Genomic DNA, 18,449 nt, shown 5'->3' with positions numbered 1-18,449 from the left:
CCTGTCTGATTGGAGATTCCTATGTCAACTACGTGACGTGTGAGGGCACATTACAAAGTTCGCTACCAAATTTGGCACACACTTTACCAATAAGAACACATTCTTCATTCCTTTAGAAGCACTTTACCATGGCATCGCGGCTCGCCAAACATGTGGCTGCCGTCCAGCAGAAGGATAGGCTTTTCGGGGGCGCTGCACGGAGCTTCTACTTCGAGGTGAAGGCGGTTTACCGATTACGTATCTAGACTACATTGCTCCTAGGCAGCACTAGGCCAGTTTTATATGAAGCGAATCCACACTGGCGAAACCGATGTCGCTATTTGGGTTCTACTGCAGATTTGCCGATGCTTGCCATTCATTCAGCGACTGCATAAGATGGAGGAGATGGTGTCGGTGAGGGAGCTGCGAGCTATCGTGAAGGACAGGTTCAAGGAGTACAAGGACGTGAAGGATGGAAGGGTATGCGACTGGCTTGTTGCCACGCTAATGACGCATCTTTAGGTGTTCAACTGACACTCTCTTCACCTACCTTAGGTCGTGGACTTGCTCATCTTTAAGGGGCGCGAGGAAATCGAGGTACGTACCTGTGTGCCCCTAAACATCACGGCCGGGTATCGTCCTGACGTGCGTGAATCCTCTCGACATGCAGACCTATCTCCTGATGCACAAGCAGCGGCACCATGTGGTAAGCTTTCGGGCTTTGCACGACTGTCCCTTGTAGCATTCCACCTAATAACCCTAGTGCGGTTTTATGTCGGGCTTTCCTGCTTAGGATATTGGGGGTACACCGAAGGGCAAGTAACCCTGTTGTTCGTACGTTAAGCCCTGGAGCTATCTTTTGCGTAACCCTGCAGTTGACGGAGGTCGTGGAGCCGTACTACAACAAGCAGCGCGCCGTGAAGAAGGTTTCGACGAACAGCCCTTTCTTGGACAGCTTCCTCACATCTGCCTATCCGCAGCTGCAACAACGCCTGTGAATGCGAAGCTGGCCTGCAAGGCTTTGTCTGCACGAGACAGCTCATGTGCGTCGTTGCTGCTGCATTTTGAAATTTCGAAAATCTGTATGGCTTTGCAACCTGAGAAACTTTGTGTATAGTTAATCCTGCTGCTGCATCTTAACCACTGTTGTGGCTCGTGTGTGTTGGATAAGTGGTGCATTTCGGGATGGCAGACACGTGGAGGGGGTTTTACATGCTTCGTTACGAAGTCGCCTGTCAAATACACATCAAGGACCTGCTCTACTGTCCTAGCCGCTGGTTATCTCACCAGCAAGCCAAACCCTACCTACGGCGCGGCACTAGTTAGAGGCCCGCGTACCTCAAGTACTGACTGGGTAATAAGTGATCCTGCCCGGCTCCTAAGGGGCCCGTGGCGCCGTATGTAACAGTGTGGCTATTTCCTAATCCTGACATGGCCGTTGCCCCGATCCCGAGTCCCGTGATATCATTAAGCCCCGGAAAAGCCAGACCTTGCACATTAGACCCTGTAAGCCCATGCAATGGGGCATATGCCGACTTGAAGGGATAATGGTACATTCCCTTGCGGAGCTCGGCCGCATCAAAGCCTTGTGGCATGGTTGCCAGACCTTTGGCTGTGCTCTCTTGTGGACCTTGGACCGGTGGCTGAACTGTGCTGCGTGCGGATGGCACCGGCCAAGCAATGTTCGGGGCCGCAGTGGAAGCTGAGGCGCAGAAATCCGAACCGGTCGCAGTGGCCTGCACGCTCTTGCTCCCCGATGTGGTTGGCGTCATGAACGACATTGCGACTGAGCTGGACATCTGCTCAGGCCGGTACAGCAAAGTGTTATGTTCATTCGGAGCCGCAGTCGGCTTGATGCCGTAAGCAGGGTTCATTGGCACTCCGGAGACATGGTGAATTGGGTGCCATTGGTTCGTTGCTGCATACGGAAAGTTGCCGAGCACATCCACCGCAGGCTGCCATGCATTCTCCGCTGCATGCACGTTTGCTGCTCCTTTTGCCCCCAACGCCATCCCGGGAACTGCAGCTGCCATATAGCTGTAATGCTGCGCTCCGCTGGGACCATTGCCTCCCTTGGTTTCTGCACCTGGCACCTGGTGGGCCGGCCCTAGCACAGGCGGATAGGTAGCTGAGGAGGATGCGTAAAGCGGTTGTCCGGGACCGAACAGGGCCGATGAGCTGGGCACTGAAAACGCAGCCCCAAACGCTGGAGAAGTTACAGACGCGGCTGCTGCTTGCGGCTGTAAAGGAAAAGCTGGGTATCCTGCTGGGAGTGTCGTGCCGTACGTCCCAAAGTGCCAAGCTTGAGGGGCGTGGGGTGGCTGATGGTTGGCGGGCGCCATTCTTGGCGAATTATCAGCAACCTGCCGGGTATGGCCTCTCCTTGCCTTGCCCTCTGCGTCCGCCGTTGCCGCGGTATGTGAATTGCTGAAGTCGTGGCGATGGCGCGAACCGTCAGGTGATACATCTCGCAGCCGGCTACCACCGCGCTGCCCTGATGTATCACCGGTGGCCAGGCCGGCGCACGCTCCCCTAAACTTGCCCTCACCGCGCCGCGTGCTGACGCCGCTGGCATCCTCATCCGTGGTAGTGGAAAGCTCGCCGTCCCAGGTACACCGATGTGAAACGGATGACGAGGGCGACTCACGACTTGCATCACCTGCATCGTAGGTGTGGCTGCTACTGTCCATTTTGTACGCGCCGTGGCGGCGGCGGTATAACTGGTATTCCATGTCCTTCTCTGTTTTGGCCGCCGCTTTTGCGGCTTCCAGGCGCTTGCCCTTGCTGCGTGCGCGGGACCGCAGGGAGTCATATGCGCTGGTCGAGGGGACACCCTCTGAGCTGTCGGACGCTCCAGCAGGGACATTTCCCCCTGGCCAGGCGAGGTTGACGCGCGAGAACACAGCCTCCAGCGCAGCGTCCATCGCGGCGTTAAACCGCTGCAGCAGGAAAGGGCGGGGATAGTTGGTGGTCGTGACAGCCGCATCTGTCGGAGGTACCTCGGGACGACAGAAGTGCATCCTTGAAGAAACAACGGGGTTGGTGTTTTGCGGGCAAGCGGCTTTTGATATTGAGGATAGCTATTGAAACGCCAACCTTCTGGGAAGTTGGATTATCATGTACCCGAAGGCTCGGCGGAGAATGTAAGGAACTCTACATGCAAGCTTGCATGTCGCAACGAAGACGGACCACACCGCGATGCCCTCGCAACATGTGCGCTTGTTTGGCAGGGTTCCTGATGGACAGGAGAACCGCACGCCTCCAGCGAAACACTTTCCGTTGCCGAAATGAGAACACCTAGCGCATCCCATCCCACGTCTTCTCCCACTCATACCTCGGCTGCTGTCGATTCAACCAAGTCCCAGTTCTTCAGCTTACGATTGACCTTGTCAAATTTTTCCTGAAGGTCTCCTGCGAGTCGTGCCACGCTAACGGCCGGCTGCACCGGGCTCTTCACCTCCGCCTTATACCTGCCACCGTGGGAGTCAGGTCCTGCCAGGTTAGCTATCCCAGTAACCGTGCGACGCTAGCAAGCCCGACTAGCATGAGCCTAAACTGGACAGGTCAGCCGAATACAGCAACAAATCCAGATACCAAAAACGCCTGGCGATTTTCCCCAAGGGTTGACATTCTATGAAACGCGGCTACATAGTTTATATCGTAGCGTGAAAGCAAGAGAGAAGAGGCTGCTATCCTATGACCGCTGAATTACACCACGTTGCCTTCCCACAGTTGCCGACCACGCCCTGTGACAATCCCTACTTACTTTATCACGTCCATTGGCTGGGCAATATCCTTGCTCAGCAGCGCCTGCAGCTGTGCCCGCCTTGAACCTTTTGCGCTAGGGGCCCCAGCGGCGCTGCTGCTCCTGTATAAGGGGGACCGCGGTGACATCGCTGGTGAGCCCAAGCGGCTAGGTGAACGCATCCTTCCCGCAGGCGGCTTCATGTCCGATGTAATCGCCGACATTGCGCCTGAGGCATGGGGCGTATAACCAATGTCACAGTGACTATACTGCTTACCGGCATCCTTCCTGTATACAGGTACACCAAAAACATCAGCATCGTACCACTGGCGCATCGCGTCACCTTAAAAGCCGGTAGGATTTCACGGCAAGCGCCCGTACCTCGCAGGGTATTAGTCCCCAAAGGAGCTGCAGTGTAACCCAACCGCCCGCCTTGTGGCGCTCCAGACGCAGCTCGGGGTGAGGGGATGGCAGGCGCTATGGAAGGATTGATCATCGAGACCATATCTTGCAGACCTCCGAAGCTGTTGTACGCGCGGCTAACATCTTTTGATCCGCCGGGCAAACTGAGGTTTAGAGAGGTTGGGGCGCTCTGGTTCAGGATCGTCGAGGCAGGGTCCGTCAGCGTGACTGACGGCGATGGGCGGCCCTGGGCGCAGCAAAATGGAATTTCGGGGCATGAGCAGGCGGTGCTGAAAGCGCTCGCGGCATGCATCAGCCAAAACCATGCTAGGATGTTCCTTACATGAAACTACGCCGTACGGCAGCCATCGACCTACCAAGCTCTCAACGAGTCGCGGTGTGGGATTCTCGCTGTCAACATCCGTAGTTTTCTGCAGTATGTCCACAGCCTGAGACTTCTCCAAGCCTGTCGTCCTTGATTTGAGCACGCTAAGTTTCTGGCTCGCTCCGTCAAGCGAGCCCCTCAATCGAGCAGCAGCCTCAAGAAGGGGCTCTCCAATTTCCAATTCCGAGCTACTACGTACTGAAGAAGCACCGGGCCGTCCCCGCCTGTCCATGCAACGTAAACACGGCTTTCCGTTAGAGTAGGTCGATGGCGAAGCTAGACCACAGAACTTATCTGAATTCCAACACACCTACTGAAAAGTGCTGGTCGAAGACTATTCCGTTCTGATCGGCCAGCCTCAGATGGTGTGCGTTCTCCTCCAGCTGAAGACCGCACTCGAAGCAAGCTGTCTGTCCGCTCCAAAAGCTCCTCCACGGCGTTATTCAACTGCCAAAAAAGGAAGCGTCATGACATCAACTTCACCGGAATGCTTATAAAGAATTGTGACAGCTTACTGGGTCAGTAGTACTTGACATTGACCCCGTTGACTATATGGGATCGGGCAAATACATCTCACCATCGCGGGTTTATCGGTTGAAGAATATGTAGGTAACTTAAGGTTACCTGTCGAAGGAATTGATAGGAGCAAAGGGCTGTACGATACGAGTTTTCGATATCATTTCAGTGGGTTCCACGCCTCGCTGGCTAGACTCATGTAACGTCTTTGCACCATATGGCGGCAAGATATTATATCCAGGGGTTTTGTGAACACATCACCCGGCTCCTTCACAGACCTTTGGGGACCATCATGCCCTGGGACCAGGGCAGTGGAAATCTCCCTGCGATCTTGATACAGGGACACCAGGTTAGGCCGCATATTCAACAGCAACGGTTTGCCTGAGTCTTTTCTTAGCCGCAGCAATCATACAACTTCAAGAGCATAAGCCCGCCATTTTTGCCTTTGCCTGCTTTCCACGATCCGCCAGCAAAAATAGCTGCGATGGAAGGTTGCTGACAAGGCAGAGGATGTAAAGTAAAGCCAATGAATCGTGTCCAGGCCATGACATAGCCCACTACCCCAAAACATCCTCGTGGCCAAGCTCAATGCACAAACCCTGCTTGCGCTAAATTTTAACCGGTGCAAGCTAACGAACTCTGTGTTACACAGCTGGCGATTGCAAGATCAAACAATCTCAGTTGCCGCCTTCGCCGCGGATTCCCCTTGCAATACACGTGGAAAACAGCGCCAACAAATTTGTAAGCGACAATCGACACGAAGAACAGTAACGTTTTGGCAAGAGTATACGACAGTAACTATACAAAGTATGCGCCAGTACCAGCTTTCCATGATATCTGCTGGCATCAGAGCATGAAGACTGCAACACAGTCAAGTAGCTTCCCGCTGTTGGCCGCTGCATCCGCTCGTGGCTTTGTGACACTACACGACCGCTTGAAGCCCCGCACCCACCTATGGCGCAACCATATCCGTATCATTGTTCCCGACCTAAAAGTCAAGCTTAAACGTCTCAAATAAGACCCAATCGCAAGACCCATCAGGATCACCTACTCTTCGCCAAGTCATGCTCCAAGCCTAAAGGTGTCCGCCGTCCAAAATGCTGCTTGGCGCCCACACCCTAACGACTCCACTCCTAAGCAACTACACGGTACTACTATCCCCCTGCGATGCCCCCTGCACCCGAGTGCCAAGAAAGACTTTGAACACCGTTTGCACAAACACTCCACACTAGTTCAGCTGCTGCATCCGAAGCCGCTCCAGTCCAGGTCATTTCGAGTCCTTCGCGACTGGGCCTTTTCCGTACTTCTGCAAGGGGTCAACCACGGCCGGGTGTAATTAAGCAGCTTGAGGACAATGGAGCACACCGTGCGCAGCTCGATTTCTGCAAGGCAAGAACCCAGGCTACTATCCAACAGAGGACAGGTACTGCAGCTCACTTGCGGGGACGGAAGCCGTGGTTAAGTCGCATAGTGCTGCGAGACATCGGCACGCGGATCAAGGTGGAGGAAATCCATGGATGTACTGCCGTGTTGTGGTAGGAACCCAAACCAAGTCAAGTCCACGGAAGAAAGTGAGGACCTCAAGGGAGCGCCCAATTGAGAATCCTCTATCCTCACAATATGCGAGGCCACCAGGAGGCCTTCACCACGTCATCACTAAGACGCCGCTCATGTGTGCTCAGTGTAAACCAGTACACCAGTACACCACAATGTGCTCATACACAACGAGCGGCAATCTTGTCAAGCACTGCCCATTTTGGCATGTGGCGTGACAATGCAGTCCCTACCCCCTGACCTATTTCCGGGGCCCCTTGGAAGCCTTGCGACCCCTAGCCCTGCGATCCATGCCTCCGTACCTTTTTCCCAAATGTAAATGGAAGGTAACGGTGCTTGATCATGTGCCTGATCTGCCGTTTCATAGTCACAAAGAAGAGCACAAACCAGTACAGCAAGAGGATGGGCCAAAAGACTGGCACATCGAACACACTGAAGAACGTCATCCCCGTGCCAAGGAGGATTGATTTTATTGACGCGTACCTGAAGTTCCATAAGCAAGGGCCGAATCCAAAACGCGTCATGACAAATACACATGGGTGCCGTGTACCGGTAAACGTGGCAAATCATCCTTACCAAAACTTGAATTCAGGCAATCTACGAACAAACGGCCGAAACTCCTCATCGGCTTTTGTTGGCAGCTCTGGCCCCTCGAGCTCCGGGTCGAATTGCGGTGTAATGAAGCCCAAAAGCAAGTTCAGGTTATATATCCCCAGGCCATATGACACAATATAGAACCCTGGATGGTGCAGTTATGACAGTTACTCCTTGCAGCGTCGAGGCATCGGGCATGATCCAGGTCGCCAGCAGCAGGCGTACCACGCAGATACCAGACGCGCGCGACGTAGCCGGCTAACGCCAAGAGGAGGCATATCCAGCGAGCGGAGACGTGAGGAGAACTCTTGTCAAGGAAGTATTGAATTCGTTGGTTCAGCCGTCGACCTAATCGGCTCAGCGCATTCTCTGAAGAACCGGATTCCATGACCGTTTTTTTATCCCTATGGAGGCAAATCTAAACAGGTGCAGTTGCGTCTGCAGGTAGCAATTTGAGCACCCCTAGACTTGACAATCACAAGACCCTAACAGTAACTCCCCATAAGTGAAATTCGATCTACATAACGGGTGCATGCACCAATGTCGCGCATCGCCGGACTGAGCTGCAAAAACACTGTACGACGGGGATGTTCAGCGGCACGCTGCACTGCTCAGCAACGACGGAGCATTTTAACAGTGTCACACATAAAGTGCATCGCTAGGACTGCGATTGCCTTGATAAGCTGTTTCACAAATGAAATCCTATGCCTGCAATGGACTACGACAGACCCAAACAACAAGAGTCTTAGGCTTTCCGCCGCGTATCTTCACTCAACAGCATATAACATCATTTACTCAAAAATCATCCAAGGAAGAATGTAGGACGTCGAGCTACAGCGCAGCGGTTGTGCCAAGCCACCTCGCTACGGGAGCCCTGCTGCTAGTAGCCGCCTGCGAAAACCTGCTTGCGCCGGGCGTCGCTCATGCACTGGAGCTGCACGCGGAGCCCAGCAATGCACTTTCGCTGCCTACCTGGGCTATCCAGTAAGTAGGGTTATGAGCCGACCCTTATTAGCTCACACCTCGTCTTAGACGATGTTCCCTTCTTGCACTCATCGGGCGGGCTGCTCTGATGGCATAAGCCTCCATGGCTGCTCTCGTCGGCCACGCATTCTCCGCGCCTACGTGCGCCATCAACTGCATCCCCATATCCCCTCCATTCAACGACTGTCCAAAACACGCAACCATGAAAGCTGCCGACGCGGCTCTGCCATCTCACCGTGTGATGGAAGCAGAGCGCCCGATGCAGCCATGGCTAACACACCTCGCAACAGAACGCCGTTACCCTGTCGCGACCTTCGCGTGCCCGGATCCTGGATCCATCCCTGTAGCGTGTCCTCCGTGCTGGAGTGGGTGACTGCCATGGGCCTTATGTGGAAGTACGCGGAGGCCAGCGGCAATCCCCGCTGGAAAGGCATGGCCTGGGGCATGTTGCCTAGCCTGGGCTCCGCTATGGCTGCCTGCACCTGGCACTTCTTCTACAACTCGCCCGACCTGGAGTTCCTGGTGGTGGTGCAGGTGCGGTCGTGGGAGGGTGCGGATGACGAATCGTAAAGCATCACCGTCGTTATTGTTGTGGGTCCTAATTTTCCAGAGGGTCGTCGCTCGTCAGTGCACCCCGTCCGCAGTCAGATGGTGGCTGGCAGGGCAATAGTGGTCATAAGAGGAGAGGACCGGTGTGTATGTGTATGCCCAGGGGGAGGGTCTGTAGATCACCTACCTTAGACCACTGCCATCCATCCATCCATGAGCAGCACGACCACAGGAAGTATCTATCGATCTATCCGTGTGTAGCCATGTATTGTATGCCGTCTAGTGTACAGACAGATACTTAGCACCCAGCTTCATCAAGCAGGTTCTTTCATGCATCAAGTTTATTTGCCCTTCCTTTTATTCGAATAGGTGGTGGGAAATCCTTTATCCGATTTGAACGTTTCTTAAATAAGCTGCCTAGCAGCTTTCCTATGCCTCCGACCAATCAGCAGCTCACTTGGTCCATTGTCACAAACAACTTCAAATGACGAGCTAAATGGCCTGCCCCGCTCTGCCCCCAAACTGACTCGGTGTCCGTGCGCCAGTCCGCGCTCACGGTCATTGGCAACTGCACTTGCTGGTGGGCCGCATACCGAATCTACGAGGCCGCCATGGCGGAGAAGTCGTCGGCGTAGCAGTGGCCAGAGGGGCCAGAGGGAGGAGGGATGGAGGTACGGGGCTTGTAACCCCATACAAGCGGGACGTGCAGCATGGCCTGAATGGTGTGGATGGTGCTGGCGGCTCTTGCGCCCCGTGGTCGGTCCGGTCGCGGTCGGTGCGTGGGACCGTGGCCAAGTGTCACTTGCTTGGAGGGCTGTTGTGACTCGAGTTTAGCTCTGGTTTAGCTTTGGTTTCGCCCCGCTAAGTCAGGTCGAGTGATGCCTACAAGAAAAAGCTGGCATTTGTTTGCCCGTGGAATGCTGGTGGATGGAGTCCATGAATTACGCAGGTTTTTCAGAGTGGAGAAGAGGGTTCAGGGGGAGTGCGAAACGGCTCGCAGCATGCTGGGGGTTCGCTGCGGCACCTCTGTTGCTTTCATTAAGCCTGGCTGCCGTATAAGGTTTGCGAGGCGCGTCCGATGGAAAATAACGATGAGACCCGTCATAATGACGACTAGGTCCCAGACTTGACGCCGTTGCAAAAGGGAGACTAGCTCACGCAAGGCGGGGCCACCTCTTGTGATACAGGGATACGCAGTGGCATGCAACCTCGACCACAGCACAGATACCCATAGAGGCAAAATCGGTATTCGCCATGGGTGGTACGTAGGCAGAGACCATAGCTGTGTTGGGGGGCCCCCGGTGGGCTGGCGCAGGCCACGAAGTGTTACAGGCCCTAAATTTGGCCTGGATCGCTGCGGGACCTTCTTCGAGGGCATGTATTTGACAGACATCAGGAGTAAATTAGGAACTACATGCTTGACCGCCAAAAGCTGAGAAAATCCCGTTTCGGAAGGAATGCTTTTACGGCACGGATGCCGTTCTCATGGCACCTCTTCCCACCCCGAACAGGAGTCAGCATTGGTAGAAATTTTCGTTCAGGCAGATATAGTCAAGAGATGTGTCGACGATTTACTTCGTAGACAAGTCGGGCCACGAAAACGCGTTGAAACTCGGAACAGGTGCATCTTGTTATGCCTTATGCCATACCATAGCTGATTATTCTAGCCTTTACAATTAACGGCGTGTATAGTGTGGGTACTTTGACGAAATTCACTAAAAGCTGTGCCGGGACCCATGGTTAACGAAGGAACGGTAATGACATAGCAATTTGCTTTTGAGGGGATTTCTTCAGTTACGCACAACTCTAGGTCACAGTACTGGTATGCCATGTTTCCCTATGCGTGAGACGATGCAAACCCTAGACGAACTTCCCGACGAGGTGCTGCTGCGTGTCCTGGCCGGCGCTGGCAGCAAGGCCATCCTGCGAGCAGCAGCTTGTTGCAGAAGGATCTACCTATTATCGAAGACGTTGCAGTCTCATCGATGTTTCAGTGCCGCTGCATCCACCAAAAACGACCTTGCCGACGCACTTGAAGAAGCATGCGAGCGCGCGCTCCAGGGAACGCTTGGTAAGCCAGCATACCGAAACTGAACGCGTCGAGGTTTCATCGGGTGCGCCGGGATAAGACCGGGATACGGGTCGCCAATTATGCTAGGTCATCTAGAGTCGACACAGGAGCCCTGAAGCCGGAGACGGAGCATCATCTCCAGATGCCATCAACTGCGTTCTAGGCGGTGAACGTGGGTGCGCTAGTCTCCCCACCAACGTATAAACACACCTAGCTAGTGTTCCCCCGAACACCCCACGTTCCGATATGGGTCGCGCGTGCCCCTGCTTCGCGTCCATTCCCCACCCGTCCCCGTCCAGGTCTTTTAGTGTATCAACCCCGAAGTCCCTGATAATGCACTCACAGAGGACCGCCTTCTGATGCAACACGCATACCCCCCATCTTTTGGCGTGTGTTGTGTTGCTAGGCCAGCCGTGCCCCTTTCAAGCCACACACATGATCTCCATCTCCCTATTGCCGCATCACTGGGAACGGCGCCCTTCCGCTCCCTCTCCCCCCAGCCCTCCCCTCCCCACCGAACGCCCACACCCACTGCCGCCCTCGTCCTGTATCTCCAACACTTTTGCTTCTCCTGGAAAGCTGTGACGCTGGGGCACGTGATTTGTGGGTGCCCCTGGCTCGCAAGCACACACACGAAACGGGAGCCGCTTAAGGGAACCTTCGCTCAGCTAAAAAGCCCCAAAAGACTCAAGGACCTCTCATTGTTCGTTTTCCCTTCGTTTGACACGTACAATCCACACACATACATACATACATACATACATACATACATACATACATACATGGCTGATTCACACAGCCACTGCCGCGCCTCTCCACCGCCGCCGCCCGCACCGTCGCTGCTGTCGCTGTCGCTGTCACGCTTGCTATCAGGCTGCGTTGATTTCGCGCTGGTGTTCGCGGCCAACTACGACAAGTTCAAGGGGGCTCTAGGTAGCAAGGTGGTCGAGGTACTGCTACCCAGGCTGCCGCCGGTGGGTGTGGGTGTGGGAGTGGGAGTGGAAGTGGGTGTGGGTGTGGGAGTGGGAGTGGGAGTGGGTGTGGGTGTGGGAGTGGGAGTGGGAGTGGGAGTGGGAGTGGGAGTGGGAGTGGGAGGCATCAGGGACTGAAGCAACGCAAAAGCGGCCCCTCAGCCCGTCTCTCCCTCCCACCCGCTCAAACTGTCACATACGGCAGCTTCGTCCGCCCCACTTCCCCAGCTTCACTCGTTCGTGGTTCGTCTTTCCCCACTTCCCCCCCACCTGGACAATCCTCCGACGCATCCGTCCAGCCAAGCGATACGCACGATGGGCCCGTTAGCCGGGAGGTCAGACGTTGCCAGGTTTTGCAACCCCGTGCACTGACGCCCTTGCACTGACGCCATTTCTCCACGGGCGCAGCTCGACGTGGTGGCAACATGACCTGTCCGCTCTTGTTCGAGCTTGCCGCCCTGGTCCAAATTCCCTGAGGCGCCCTTCCTCTCTCCCGCACTGCGCTCAGGGTACGGCAGTGGTGGGTTGCGCCACAGCTGGGCTCATGGGTGTGGGTCCCGGTGGTGCATTCGAGCTGGACCCCGGCAGCGGCGGCGGACGAATGTCCCGCGTGTCATCCGGAGTCGCGCTGCTGCTGGGCCGCATGCCGGGATGCAGAGTGAGGGCCTTCTGCAACCTCTCACCATCGGTAAGGCCGCTGAGGTTCCCTTCTGTGTAAGGTTACCGGGGGAAGGGGTTGTGCGGGGGCGGGGGAAGAAAGGGGCCGCACGGAGGCCGGTGTTGAGTTGGCACAGCGAAGGTGTTTGACTCCGTAGCTGCTATGTGTGGGTGTAGCTGCTATGTGTGGGTGTAGCTGCTATGTGGATGTAGCTGCTATGTGTGGGTGTAGCTGCAGACAGGACGGCGTACTGCGTTTTGCAGCGCCACAGGTGAAGGAAGCCGGGAGGGAACCACTGTTCCATTCGGAACCCCCGTTGAGTCCTTTAGTCCTCGCCCAGAAGGCGGCCGTGTTTCTCTTCCCCCTCGATCGACGACGACAACGTAAGGCCCCTGTATGCTGCTCGCAGTTGCCTGGTGGCACTGCCTCCGCCAGCGGTGGTGGGCGGGGTGGCGGCCGCGGCAGGCGGCGGTCCAGTCCGCGTCACTCAGCCCCCACGTTGAAGCTCAAACTTGAGAACGCCAACCGAGCGGTCATCGAGTGGCTGCGCAAGGGAGTCGCCGCTACTGACTCCGCCGCCGCCGCCACCGCTGCCGCCGCCGTAGGCCCAACCACCAACACCATCGCTGGTACCGCAGCAGCTGGAACGATCAGCACGTCGGCACCCACGCCTACACCTGCCACAGATACCGCCAGCATTACCGTCAACGCCACAGACAACTCAGCCGCAGATGGTGACGGCGGTGGCGGCAGCGAACGGCAAAGTCGCGGTGTCGACGATGGAAATGGTAGTACCGCAGCGGCGGCGGCGGCGGCGGCGACAGGAGGCTCGGTTGGGGCCGGTGCTCTGGAGTCCGAGCCGGTTGTCTCTGCTCGCGACCTTGGCTTGCAAAGCGTGTGGCTGATGGGCGGCAGCAGTGGTGGGCTTGACCTACTGCTTGCGCATGGCGGGCTGCTGCGCTGGCTGCAAGCTGATGAGCAAGTGAATGAAGTGGGTGTGGGTAAGGTGGTGTTGGGGGTAGGTGTGAAGTTGGGTCGAGGGGGCCGCTGGCAGGTCCTCGCTGGGGCTGGCAGAAGGAGCTCTGACGGAACAACGTTTGCTGAGCTGAGCTGAGCTGCTTTTCCTCTCCCTCACCCGGTGCGGTGCGTCCAGGAACCATACACTGGAGGTTCAGGTTCACGTGATCCAGGTGTGTCGAGAGGTAGTGGCTGGCCCCTATTCCTCCCGGGCCCTTATGCCGGGTTGAAGTAAACACTTTCCTGGGCCCTGCCCGGTGACCCCGGCCTCCCAATCACCCACCCCGCTGCAGGCCCGGCCGGTGATTGCCGGAGGGGTGTCGTCGGGCTCGGGGGACCTCATCTTCCATCCCGGCAGAAAGGGAAGGGGACACGGCGCGGCAGTGGAGGAAGCAGCGGAGGCACCTGGACCTAGCAGCAGCAGCAGCAGCAGCAGCAAGCAGGTTGGTGCTACTGCCGCTGTCGACCTGGATGACTGGGACCCCGCCGCCGTCAAGGGGCTACAGTACGTGGGCCTGGCGGTCATGACGGAGGCGCCGGCAGCGGCCACCACGGCCGCCGGTAGCGCAGCAGCCATCAGATCGGCGATGCAGCTGCCGGCGGGTGCGGTTCCGGAGCCGCCGCTGGCGACGGTGCGCGCGTGTGCCCTGGCCATGCGGGGCTTTGCGGGTCTGCCTGGTCAGAGGGTTTTTCAACGCGTGTCGATTGCTCGTGAGGCGCTGCCCGGGTCCGGGTTCCGCGGGGCGGTCAGCGGCAGCGACAGCAACAACGACAGCGACAGCGAGGACGAGGACGCGGGGGACCTGTTGACGGTGACAGGTGTGTGTGTGTGTGTACCGGTGTGTACCGTTGTACGACCCGCTAGCCACCTGGTGTACGACATGCTCGCCAGACCGGCCTTGTCCGCCCTGCGCTCCTGACGCGCTCCCTCGTCGTCTCTCTCGCCCCGTCAGGCGGGGCGCCATCGGGTCATAAGAGCCTGCATGAGGAGTTGCTGGATATGTGGCGCCGCACCCGCATGCTGCCCCAGCTGGCCGTGTGGTTGGCCAGGAGGGGAGACGCCTCCTTGCATAGGGGCCTGGATGTGCAGGTGGGTGGGTGCGTGCGTGCGTGCGTGCGTGGGAATACATGAGTTGGGAAGTTGGGAACACATGGGGGCTCGGATGAAGGCTTGATATAACATATGGCTGGCTTGGATGCGATGCCAAGGGCAGTCACGCAATGCAGCAGCCTAGTGCAGTCCAGCCCAACTGGACTAGGCTGCTGCACCGCGAGGCCGCCCTTGGCAGTCTTCTGTGTTTGTGTGTCCGCGGCGGAATCAGGCACACGCCGCGCCTACACGCCTGGGGCTCCGCCTGTGCGTCCCCCAGAGGCTCCGGCCCCCCACGCAGTTCCCCTCTTCCTTTCTCCCTTAATCTCTTCTCCCCTCTATCTGTTTATTCCTAAAGTACCATTCTATCTCTGGCGTGAGCATCACTCGTCATCTGTGGTTCGTCTTTCCCCCTCTTTCTGTCCGTTGACTCGTTGCATCTTCTTGCACTTGGTTGCTCCCGCTTCTGGTGCCGTCAGGTATTCAGATCGGGTGAGATGTTGATGGGGCTTGTGGAGCCGTCGCTGCTGGTGCGTCACGGCATCGTGGCTTTCCATTCAGCAGACGTGGCAGCCCTGGACGCCATTACCGCCGGCGCTCGGGAGGCAGGCGCAGTGGTGTGCTGCCAGCTGGCTGACATAACCCACGAGGCGGGTGACGGGATGAACGAGCTGGCTCCCCTGTGGACGTGGGCCCCTCTAGTCCATTTCTTACCTGCTCAACACCTGTTCGCCCTCCAACTCCAAACCAAGCAAGGGCGCGGCTTAGAGCATCCCCGCCGTAAACACCCCGCGTATCATGACTGACGCGAACCAACCCCAAACCGTCTATCTCTGGTATCTGCTTCAATCGTCAAGTGGTTCGTCTTACCCCCCAAACCCCGACCCCGCTCCCGCAACCACGATCCCTACCACCCTCCCCTCCTGGGGTTGCTCCACAGGGTTGCGGGATGCACCTGCATGCCGAGCTGCCCGTACTGCGCTCCGTGGTGTCCCCCTGCCCGCTGCTACCCGGAGGCCGACCCGACCCCGGCTCCTGGGAGGGTTATGCGGTGGTACAGCGGGCGGCGCTGCGGGCGGGGGCACGTGCCGGACCCGTGGCCATGGCTGTGTTTTCTTGCACCGGGCGGGGAGGATCCATCTTCGGTGAGGACAGCGCGGAGTGCGAGGCGGGAATCGCGGATCAGGTAGGTCGGGTGGGGCTCGAGGGGGTGGGCGGATGCTAGGCAAGGGATATTATACTGATATGGGGGCCGGGGGGACGAAGCTATATCCCGTTCTGGGAACGGGATTGCAGAATGGGGGGCCGCAAAGGCAGGGGAGTTGGGAAGTGGTGACATGTGTATTGCGCGTGTGTTCGTCAGGGGGGGGGGAGAGAGGAGGACGCGGTGTGCCTCTGGCGGCGGGCTATTCCCCCGGACACCCTCCCACAAATCTCAATCCCCACCCAACCCGCCCAACCTGCCTCTCGTGGGGCACCCCCAGTACCTTCCCCCTTCCACGCTCACTGCCAATGCGCAGGTCCTCCAGCAAGGGGTGCCTTTTGTGGGCGCGTACTGCAACGGGGAGCTGGGGCCATATGTACGAAATGGCTACGTGGGCTGGTTCTTCAACCCGCTGTGCGTGCAAACGCCCGATGCTACTGCTGCCGCTGCTGATCGTGACGGATCGTGCGCTGGAGGCAGCGGCGGCGGCGCAGTGGCGGCGGCACGGGGATCCACTGGAGCTGTGCAGCCTGCGGGCCGGCCTAGTCGCGGAGCTCCTCCTCCCCGATATACGGTGGTGGAGGGGGGTCGGGTGTTACCCCTGGATCGCACCTGCATGCAGGGATACACGTCCGTGTATGCCGCACTGGGCTGAGGGGCCGTCGGAGCTGAGCGGGGTCTGAGCTGAGCTGAGCTGTACATGACGGAGAGCGAGAGGGAGGTGTTGGTGTGTGTGTGTGTGTGTGTGTGTTGCTGTGCGGTGGGAGCGTCCCTCCACAGGAGGGGTCCTGTGCGAGGGGGAAAAGGTACGGGAGAGGGGTGCGAACGGAGGCGGGCTGCCTTCGATGCAGGGCGCTGTGCAAGTCTTCATTTGTGTTCTCATCCTTGGCATGAGAGGAAAAACGGCAAGTTGCAGCAGTTTGATTCTGCTTGGTGGGTTCTTGAATTCCGGCGGGAAGATGACGGGACGTTTAAGATCCTCTGCCTATTTGCGATTCTCTTGAGGCAGCAGCACAGCAGCGGGAGAAATTGCATAACTGAGGGAGAAAGTATTGCGAGGTCGCATCAGTCTTTGCCAACTCTCCTCCCATTGGAAACCCCAATAGGCTTTTAAAACCGTACAATCGGAGACACTCGTCCTGTAAGGGACTCTTGCTGTGCTGTGCTGTACTGCTGTAGTGTTGCAATCCCCTGTTCCCTGTCCTTGATGATGGGCGGCCCCTGTTTGTGACGTCCGATTGCCAACTGATGAGGACGTACCACCTACCCCGGACTATTTCGAGTCCTGGTTTCCACGGCACCCTCTTGGCCCGGGAGTGCTCAATGTACTTACATGCAGACATAAGACCATTCTTTCACCTCCTTTCTCTTACAGCGTGCTTGCACATTTCCAATCACACTGCCCAATCGGAGCAAATTTACAGTGGAGAGAAGCAGCACACAAGAAGACTCGAAACACAAACACACACCCCTAGAGGTAAGAACCGCCCGCTTGCGGCAGAGGTCACCACATCTCCTGCGCCTTGTTTCATGTCATATCCACATCAAAAACTACATAAATTGTGCAGAAAAAATTCCCGGACTGGAACAAACTGCCATCGTGACGCTTATCTTTAGGGTTGGAAGTCATCTAAACCTAAACTTCTAAACTTAGATGAGAAACTTTAGAAACTAAACTGAGATATTAGATGGAATTTTTTGGCGCCTTAGTTGTACGGCAGCTCCGAAACCTGAGGAGCGACCTTAGTAAGTCCTGAGAAACTTTAGATGAAGCTGTCTGAGGACTCATCCAATAGTTACATTCCCAATGGCTGACGTCGGTGAAGCCTCTGGCAAGCAATTCGGGTTGTTCGTAGCTACGTTTGGGTGCTGCCGTGAAGCGGTTGGTCTGTAGGCCTTGGTGATCCGCTTCGTGGTAGTGCGCCCTCAATTACAATGTCCGATTCTGACAGCGAGACTTCGGTCAGCTACAACACGATGTACACCGAATAAAAAGCGCGACTCGTCGCACTTAAGGAAAATAAAGATGTCAAGGCTGCGCAGGAGCGTCGCGCTGCTGACCCGGGCGTAATTTTGAACAAGCAGCAGCTGGCTGCCATGGACCAGCTGAACGCCGTGAAGCTGCAGCTGACAACCATTAAGAAGCTGATGGACACGAAGCCTGACGTGCAGACGGTCCACCGGCGAAGCGGGCCCGTGTCGCCCTTGAGGATTTCAAATGTGACTTCGGCGCCAGCGAGGGCAAAGCGAACAAGTCTCTCAGCGGACAGTGCGCGCATATCGAGAAATGCTACAATGCGGTAATGGACATTGAGGACGCGTGGCGCAACGTCCTCGCGGCTCGGCCCGGCGAGGAACGCTTCAGGAACATCGAGGCCATGGAGACTGCCATCACCGACGGCAAGGCCGTGTTCCGGGGGGTCGCGAAGGAGCTGGTCGTTGCATACAACCACGGCTGGGAAGTCGTGCATGAGATGCGTGGCATGGCGTACGCGGAGACGGAGGAGGAGCGCAAGGCGCTGAAGCAGGCCGTGAAGGCGGTGGCGGGCAAGAAGCCCAAGCAGGCCAAACCCGCGAGCGTGCCGGCCGGCTCTGCCTGGTGTCGTGGTGTGCAGTTCAGCAGTTTGCCAATCGCTGTGTTGTTTGGAGCGTTTAGGGGCTTGCTACTTGCTATGTAATGCTCGTTTCCATGGGTGTGCAGTGGCTTGCAGGCGGTGGTGACCCGTGGGT

The 18,449-nt window shown here is 57.0% G+C and overlaps 4 protein-coding genes across 4 annotated transcripts; 3 read left to right on the top strand and 1 right to left on the bottom strand.

Moving 5' to 3' along the window:
- On the top strand, positions 1 to 2,010 carry nuoB14 (NADH:ubiquinone oxidoreductase B14 subunit). The gene is made up of 5 exons (XM_002955443.1): positions 1 to 215; positions 337 to 459; positions 535 to 576; positions 650 to 685; positions 855 to 2,010. The coding sequence occupies exons 1-5, from the start codon at positions 129 to 131 to the stop codon at positions 975 to 977; spliced, it is 411 nt and encodes a 136-aa protein (XP_002955489.1). The 5' UTR covers positions 1 to 128; the 3' UTR covers positions 978 to 2,010.
- A 3,648-nt stretch (positions 2,011 to 5,658) lies between these two features.
- VOLCADRAFT_83259 (uncharacterized protein) lies at positions 5,659 to 7,692 on the bottom strand. Its single transcript, XM_002955383.1, has 4 exons — positions 7,401 to 7,692; positions 7,158 to 7,320; positions 6,884 to 7,064; positions 5,659 to 6,333 (listed from the first exon to the last, which is right to left on the bottom strand). The coding sequence occupies exons 1-4, from the start codon at positions 7,561 to 7,563 to the stop codon at positions 6,295 to 6,297; spliced, it is 546 nt and encodes a 181-aa protein (XP_002955429.1). The 5' UTR covers positions 7,564 to 7,692; the 3' UTR covers positions 5,659 to 6,294.
- Positions 7,693 to 7,869: 177 nt separating this feature from the next.
- VOLCADRAFT_65897 (uncharacterized protein) lies at positions 7,870 to 9,343 on the top strand (the record flags this gene model as incomplete). The annotated part of the gene is made up of 3 exons (XM_002955442.1): positions 7,870 to 8,159; positions 8,507 to 8,693; positions 9,254 to 9,343. 3 exons carry the CDS (start codon positions 7,870 to 7,872, stop codon positions 9,341 to 9,343), a joined length of 567 nt encoding a protein of 188 aa, XP_002955488.1.
- Positions 9,344 to 11,561: 2,218 nt separating this feature from the next.
- VOLCADRAFT_106819 (uncharacterized protein) lies at positions 11,562 to 18,409 on the top strand (the record flags this gene model as incomplete). The annotated part of the gene is made up of 11 exons (XM_002955441.1): positions 11,562 to 11,753; positions 12,050 to 12,085; positions 12,259 to 12,438; positions 12,818 to 13,426; positions 13,719 to 14,244; positions 14,379 to 14,515; positions 14,995 to 15,132; positions 15,456 to 15,701; positions 16,036 to 16,133; positions 16,500 to 16,525; positions 17,892 to 18,409. 11 exons carry the CDS (start codon positions 11,562 to 11,564, stop codon positions 18,395 to 18,397), a joined length of 2,694 nt encoding a protein of 897 aa, XP_002955487.1. The 3' UTR covers positions 18,398 to 18,409.
- Positions 18,410 to 18,449: the final 40 nt, after the last annotated feature.

The sequence above is a fragment of the Volvox carteri genome (assembly GCF_000143455.1).
Source record: "Volvox carteri f. nagariensis unplaced genomic scaffold VOLCAscaffold_51, whole genome shotgun sequence".
In the NCBI taxonomy this organism is placed as follows: Eukaryota; Viridiplantae; Chlorophyta; class Chlorophyceae; order Chlamydomonadales; family Volvocaceae; genus Volvox; species Volvox carteri.
The sequence above is the reverse complement of the archived record's forward strand: the minus strand, read 5'-3'. Positions and strand labels throughout refer to the sequence as shown.